Consider the following 7,947-nt stretch of genomic DNA (forward strand, 5'->3'; position numbering starts at 1 on the left):
TTATCACTGTGCAGTGGTATGTTTGCAAATCCCTTCGATGGGGATGTGAAAGGATCAAATGGTCCAAGAGGGGGATGAATTAGCAACTGCCACTTCATTAGCATCACACGAAATGATGGATGAAACAAGCAGCAACTCTCAAGTCTCAACTCGGGTTAGAAAAACAATCATGGATAAGCTCGATCCTCTTGAATCATCATCCCCTACCTAAACCACAAAATCTCACCAGGCGGTGAAAAGGTCTATCTGTCATTCTGCCTATTTTAGTACAACACAAGCCTTGGAAAACTGAAGTACAAGAACACTCTTAGTCATGCCAAAACTCTAGAAGCCCTAGTAACCAAGCCTTGGCTTGAGGGTGTAGTGAAGGTGGTTTTACTTATGTTAACTTCTTTTTTTTTTTTTGCAAAGGAATGGATTTATATTAAAAAGGAAGCATATTACATCCTCATATTACAATCAAGACCCTATGAAAAAGGAAAATTACATCGATATCCTTTTGTGTCTCTTTCACTATGGACGACGAATTCTCCGGTTGCCGCCGCCGAGCAAGATTATCAGAACCGAAACTGGCTCCACTATTGTGCGAACGAGGGGCTCCAAACATTGGTAAAAGCCGCATCAACCAACACCCTGGACCCTCCAAGGCACATCTGAGCCACTGAACGTGCGTCGGTCGTCGACTCGCCAGACACAACAAGGAAGAAGAACCGGCGCTGCTACCTTCAACCAAAAGCAGTAGCCCAGACAACGAACTGCGGTAGCACACCATGGAAACACCAGAGCAAGCTACCCATAAAAGAACATCAGCGCCGACGATGAAATCGTTGGCTCGGAACCAAAATGCGAACATGGAGGAAACGCTAAGCTCCAACCCAATCGCAAGATAGAGCAAAACAAACCTCACTTGAAAGTCGCAGGAGATGATGACGACACTGCCACAGTCACCACATAAACTGAGGAGAAAAGACCCTAGCAACATAGCAACCTAACTAGCATATCTAGCTAAGCTACCTAAAAATCTACAAGCCTGCCATCGACGGCCGGGCCACCCTCCTCCTCCGACGCCATTGAGGCAATCGAAGGTGAGGAGCAGGCCGAATCGGTGGAGGGAAGCTAAACGCTTTTGAGTCACCACTCTCTCATGTAGCAGGAGAACAAAACGTTCGAGAGAGGTCTCTATGTCTAGCCGTTTACTTCTGGTAGGGATTAAATAATATGTTTACTTCTGGTGTCTTACAAAGATAGCGGTAGACAATGTATCTGACGATAATGAGATGTTTACAGTAATCTCGTCAATCTTCAAATTCACATCTACCATATTTAGTAGAAGTTGTATGAGTAAATATATGTGTAGTGATGTGAATGTATATGTGCATTTACCTGTTGTACGATGATTTCTTAAAAAAAAACTCTACGAACCCTCGTACCGCGGCCACACACCTGCCCGGCTGCCCCGCGCCCCTCGGCACGTCGCTCGGGCGGGCCCGAGCCAAATCAGGAGCTCCTCACAGTTCCCACGACCCGAACACCGGCACGCGTCCCGGCCGAGCCAAACCACGGTGTTCTTCACCACGCCCGCCGACCGTGCGGGTACGAACCCACCCGCCCCAACAGCCCAAACCCAACGGTGTTCTTCACCACGCCCGCCGACCGTGCGGGTACGAACCCACCAGCCCCAACAGCCCAAACCCAAATCGGCAGATTTGCCGACGCCGCACCACTCGGCCGAGCCAAATCAGGGGGTTTTCCACGCGCCGCGCCGCGCCCGTCATCTCGTGCGAGCCCAGCCCTATCCGGTGAACGCCAAACCCCATCGGTTATAACACGCGCCCGCGCTGCCAATTTGGCTTTCCTTTCTATCCCTCCACGCCCTCTTATCTGCTCCTCCGCGTCCGTCGTCCTCCTCCCCCACCATGGCCACAGCCGCGGCCGCCTCCGCCTCCTCCTCCCTCCTCGCGCCAGCCGGGAGCACGGCACCGGCCGCGCACAACGCGTTGCTGTTCCCCTCCTCCGTGCCGTCGCTGCGCGCCTACCCGCGGCTCCTCCTCGCGTTCCGCCGTCCCGCCGCGGCCGCCGTCGCCGACCCCCAGGCGGCCGTGCTCGAGGAGGAGGTAGACCAGCAGGTCCAGTTCGATGACGACGAGGACGACGGGTACGAGGGCGGACGTGGAGCCGCGTTCACGCCCCCCACACGGCCGCGCACCGGCAAGGCCGCCCTCCCGCTCAAGCGCGACCGCGTATGCAATCAAGCCCCTCGTCTCAAAATTCTAATTTTTATTGCGTAATTTTGGATGGCTGGTGATGATGTGTTGGCTTCGAGGGTGTGCAGACTAGGTCGAAGAGGTTCCTCGAGATACAGAAGCTGAGGGAGAGCAAAAAGGAGCACGACGTCCCCACGGCCATCTCGCTGATGAAGCAGATAGCTAGCGCGAAATTTGTCGAGTCAGCGGAGGCGCACTTCCGCATGAACCTCGACCCCAAGTACAATGACCAGCAGCTCCGTGCAACGGTATCATTTCTTTCTGTTGTTCTTCTATGTTTGCGTGTTTCCTGTTGCTCCCGTTAATTTGAATATGTGTTGGCCTTGGTGATTGCAGGTGAATTTGCCCAAGGGGACGGGCCAGTCGGTGAAGATTGCAGTTCTCACGCAAGGTGGGAGATAGTTACCACAACGGAATTCATGTCCATTGCGGTCTATGATGCATGGTTTGATTGGATCGTTGTGCTAGTAGTCGTACATGTACTATATCTTGTTCCTCCAGGGTGACTCTTGAAATGCTTGTCTTTATTTTTTGCGTACTGATGTTAAGGACTAGGCTATTAGATCACATCACCTTGATTGGTCAGTAGGTATTTCCCCCCTTATAGTATCTTAATCTTCTTTCTGACTTTAAAACCCACAATTGATGAGTATTGTGAGCAGTGCAACATATTGGGTAGGAGGAAATTAGTTATCTTTGGGAACATGTCAGAAGAAGATTTCAATCAGTTTATTATGTTCATGATGTTTCTACCTCTGTTCATTTTCATAAGATGTCACTTGGGAGTTAGGAATATGACTTTGGTGCTATTGTTTGTGCTAACCTTATATGCTTGTTGAATGACCTGAACTTGTCTTCACACTCCTTTGTATTACTTTGTCATGCTTTTCTTTTTATGCTCTTAAGTGGGCAATATAATCATGACCATTATGCATTAGTAATTGTTTGATGTCCTTGCAGGTGAGAAGATAGATGAAGCAAGAGCTGCAGGAGCTGATATTGTCGGCGGAGATGACTTGATTGAACAAATAAAAGGAGGATTTATGGAGTTCGACAAATTGATTGCATCACCTGATATGATGCCTAAGGTATGAACCATGAAGTGGAACTAGCTGTGGAAGTCATGATTGAAGTATTTGCTTGCTTGATGAGTATTATCTATCCACATGCAATATTGTTGGGTATTTAGCTAAGATTTGGTCAAATACTAATGGTGTGCTTTGCACCAAAACAAAATTTGACGTTTTGAATATTTCTAGGAACAATCTGCTAATGAAAGATCTGAAAAGGTTCTGCTTTTATTGCAGTTCATGTGGTGGCCACAAAGTTTGGAATGGAATAACTTTAAGTTATTTCTACTCTAGGTTGTATGTGAACTATTAGCAATCAGCCATGTGTTCATATAAAATGGATTAGCTATAAGAAACTAAGTTCTGAATACAGAAATATATGTGTGAGGTGTTTCATTCTTTGAAAGCTGGGCCTAAAATAAGTGTTCGGAGTGCTGCGATTTACCATGCTCATGGAAACTTTCAACATGCGTTCTGCTCAAGTTGATCATCAAGTTGAGTTATTTCTGTTTACTTCTCAGGTTGCAAGCTTGGGTAAGATTCTAGGACCAAGAGGACTGATGCCTAACCCCAAAGCTGGCACTGTTTCTCCAAACATTACTCAGGTATTGAGGAAGTCCTACAGATTGTTTTCCCCAGATTTTCCAGCAATATTGTTTGTGTGAATCATTTGTCTGTGTTGCTTGGGCTGGGTATCGTTACAAGAGTGAAAAGTTCATGGTGATGCAGTACCTAGCTGCACTTGTAGGATTCGGATATTGATATATTTCTACCTTTGTCAGTTGCCTTTACTTTCCTGCATATAATTGAAGGCTCAGGCTGTCAGGCATGAGGCATGGCATTAGGTGGAACATATTTTTGCAGTTTAGTTGTGCCCAGCGAAGGTTCAGAAAGTAGAAAAAGTTGCTTTTACTGACTGAATTGGAGGAAATAGATTATGTGGATGTAGCAAACTGGTGAATGGTGATAATATTAGTCAACTCCTGCTGGTTTGTGATCAAGCTGAAGAGTCCATCCAACATCTGCTGGTTTCTTTTGTAGTTGCTAGACAAATTCGGTTTAGCATTTTCCAGCGGGTTGGTCTGCAGGCTGTGACTCCGCAGTCGGACATGGCAGTACTCTCAAGCTGGTGGTGCTGAGCGTTGAAACAAATTAACAAGCAGCATAAGAAGGGTCTTAATTCGCTAATCATTTTAGTTGCTTGGGAAATTTGGAAGCATCGAAACGATTGTGTGTTCAATGGAGCTTCTCCTGATGTGGGAACGGTGGTACAGGCAGTGACAGACTAAAGTGCACTTTGGTGTGCTGCTGGAGCTAAGGACCTTCAGGTCCTGTTAGCTAGGTAGTCTAGGATTTTGTTTCCTAGTGTTTAATGGTTGCCTTTATTTTACTGTGGCACGTCTTTTTTTTAGTTTTTTGTGGGGGTTTAGGTGTTGTACTTTGTTACTCTTCTTTAATGAAATGATACGTAGCTCTCCTACGCGTTCGAGAAAAAATATTAGTTAACTCCTGATTCCATACATTACCTTGACAATGGTAGCACAAAGCACAGTAACAACAATAGTTAAAGAAGAGTGGGGGCGGTTTATCGGGATCGACTATGACTGACAATCTAGCCCAGTGTACATTCTTTCAGTTTATTTGAGAAGGAGGCTCAAAGGACCACAAACTCAAAAGGACTAAGGACTACTGACTATGCATATCATTATCCTTTTGGAAAATGGGCTGAGTTTCTTATTGAGTACGTGAAATGTTTCTGTATCCATCCTTCCAAAGACTTTAAGTGCTCCATTAATCGATACAGCTGAGCACAGGACTGCAAATCTAACCTTAGACTACTGCTGTCTAATAATAGTATCGGAAGTAAGTTGTGCCTGAAATTGTGGCATACTGATCAGGCCTTTCTATGCAAAAAGTCATCCTTTAGACCTTTACTCTCTCAAATTGCAAATGTAAGTCATGCTTGAATGTGTGCTGGCCAAACATTTTAGGTTGTACAATCAATGTATAAATAGATTGGCCAAATGGTGTTGGTATCACTATAGTACTGCATTATGAAATCTACTTTGATATTGTATACTTTTTTATGACTTTTAACAACATATGATACAAATGGCAGTCATAGTGGGGTCCTAGATGACAATTTTGTGATTGGGCGGAGCGTTACTGAATGTGTAAATAATGTATTGGTGTAAAATTGAGTCATTTTAACTCATGCTTGTATCGATAAATTATCATTGGACGATGATGAGGTAAATTATGCTAACTGTGCAAATGGTTCCAGGCTATCGAAGAGTTCAAGAAAGGTAAAGTTGAATACAGAGTTGATAAAACAGGGATTGTTCATATCCCCTTTGGCAAGGTTGACTTTCCTGAGGAAGATCTTATTGCAAACTTCATGGCTGTTGTTGTAAGATATATGTTCTGCAAGTATATCCATTCATATTACTGAGAATCTATGTCGACTCACCTTTTGCCATCCCCTTGCAGCGCTCTGTTGAAAGGAACAAGCCATCTGGCGCTAAGGGGATATACTGGAAAACGGTATACTTGTGCTCATCTATGGGACCTTCAATCAAGCTAAACATAAAAGAAATGCTTGACTACGGCACAGACTCATCTAACTAGATGTCACATGTGCGCCGGTTGAGTCAACTGGCATTGTCATCACCTTCACAGATTGAACCATCTGTCCCGTGGGACAAATGAGCAGAGAAACATGGTTGTGGAGTAAGGCAGGGAGGTGTTTAGGTACAGTTTTTCCAATTTAACGGGCACTCATCATCAGAGCAGTTAAAAACTATGCCCAGATCGACAGAGAGGTGATCTTGTTGGTCATGTATTTATGAGAAAATTATGCATGGATTCATAGATGTCTTTCTCTGAGATGTTTGTTGTAATGTTCTATATTGTCAATAGTCATCCTTGAGCTTAAGGCGGCAATTTATTCTCACCTGTCATTAACCAAAGTACTCACTGTTCATGAATGTAGGAAGCTGAACCTAAGCATAACAATTGCAAGATAAGTAGTCCGCTGTATGGAACAATTTTAGAAACAAATAAAACGAATCGTTGAAATCCATTTTTTTCTGCCTACGGCGACGTGATATAACATGGGTAATTCTGTGAATCGTGGTTGAATTATTGCGAGTAGCGAGTAATTCCGTGAATTGTGGTTGAATTATTGCGAGTAGCGAGTAAAACCTTTTGTCGCAAGTGTGTTCATATGCACTGATAAAACTGCTCATATCATACCAGCTGACCCGCACAATTAATTGTACTGTTGGACTTGTCATAATTTATTTTTAGAACTTTGGGTATTTGTATATTTTGTTATTCCTTTCACAAGCATTTAAAAAAACACAAATTTCATATTGTTGTATAATTACTTCTATGAACTTAGCTGTAGTGTAGTTTAGAATGCTTTCAGACCAAATACTTGAATTTTGACTAATAGGTTATTTTCACAATATTATAAAAAAAAAACCCGTTTCTTTAGATCTATCTATTGCTACAACTATTTTCACACAATATTCTCTTAATGGGGACGTGGAAAGAGGATATTAGGAGACGGAGAAGGCACTTGGCCGCACGTTGGCTTGGGAGATGGCATGCTCGGCGAACGTACACGAGGTGGCTATCTGCTTGGATGACAATGAGAGGAGATCGTAGGGAGAAGAATGAGGAGACGGGGAAGGCGCGCGTTGGCTTAAGAGATGGCGGGCACGGTGGACGTCGATCTCAGCGAACGGTGGCTATAGCGAGGAGCTCATGAGAGTGGTGTTGAGGCTGGGCATGAGGGGTAAAGGCGGCCACAGCGGAGATGGCCGATGACCACCGCTCCACTTTGACTGCCACTGCTCTTTGAGAGTGGCTTTTGAGAGAGCGAGAATGAGATATGGATGCAATTGAGAGAGATGGATTCAATTTATAAAAAAATTATCACTATCGGTTGAGAATATGAACTAGTAGTGATAATAATTAACATCGCTGGTTCATCATCCTCAATTATTACTCTGTCGGTGCAGCTTATGAACTGGCAGTGATAAATATTATCACTGTCGGTTTGTAATACGAATCGGCATAGATAAACATTATCATTGTTAGTTGACACGTCTTTTTATGCCTATCTTCTTAAGAACCAATAGTGATAAATATTTATTGTTGATAGTTATTAAAAGCATGCTTTTTTAATAATCAGAAGTGATAATTTGAACATCAGTGCCAGTTCTTATTGGTATGGCTTTTTTTTACGTGCTAGAGCTTAAAAACCGACAGTGAAAAGAGGGCGCGGATGATCCTTTCTACAATAGTGCTTTTTAGTGGTAGAATTGCATGGGTGCACAGCCTCTTCGATAACTAAGCAATGTCTTGAACTTATAGTATAGGGTGGACGGTTTATTTGACCTAAGATGTTCTCTGCACAAACAAAAATTGTATCTGGATTATAGTTATTTAGGTATTTTACTTTGGAATTCGTATGGAAACTAAAAAACTATTTTTTTCTTCTTCTAAATTTCCATTATTCCCGGATTATATTTAATATGGACACTTTCTATTTTTCAATCCGAGTTTTAGTTATTTATATGAGATAGACTCTTTATTTATTGTAG

General features: G+C 43.5%; 1 protein-coding gene across 1 annotated transcript; it reads left to right on the forward strand.

Annotated features, from left to right (window-relative positions):
• The first annotated feature begins 1,840 nt into the window (after nucleotides 1–1,840).
• LOC133884388 (large ribosomal subunit protein uL1c-like) lies at nucleotides 1,841–6,277 on the forward strand. Its single transcript, XM_062323784.1, has 7 exons — nucleotides 1,841–2,240; nucleotides 2,333–2,512; nucleotides 2,601–2,655; nucleotides 3,225–3,352; nucleotides 3,856–3,939; nucleotides 5,619–5,744; nucleotides 5,825–6,277. The coding sequence occupies exons 1-7, from the start codon at nucleotides 1,917–1,919 to the stop codon at nucleotides 5,960–5,962; spliced, it is 1,035 nt and encodes a 344-aa protein (XP_062179768.1). The 5' UTR covers nucleotides 1,841–1,916; the 3' UTR covers nucleotides 5,963–6,277.
• The last annotated feature ends 1,670 nt before the right edge of the window (nucleotides 6,278–7,947 follow it).

The sequence above is a fragment of the Phragmites australis genome, chromosome 11 (assembly GCF_958298935.1).
Source record: "Phragmites australis chromosome 11, lpPhrAust1.1, whole genome shotgun sequence".
NCBI lineage: Eukaryota > Viridiplantae > Streptophyta > Magnoliopsida > Poales > Poaceae > Phragmites > Phragmites australis.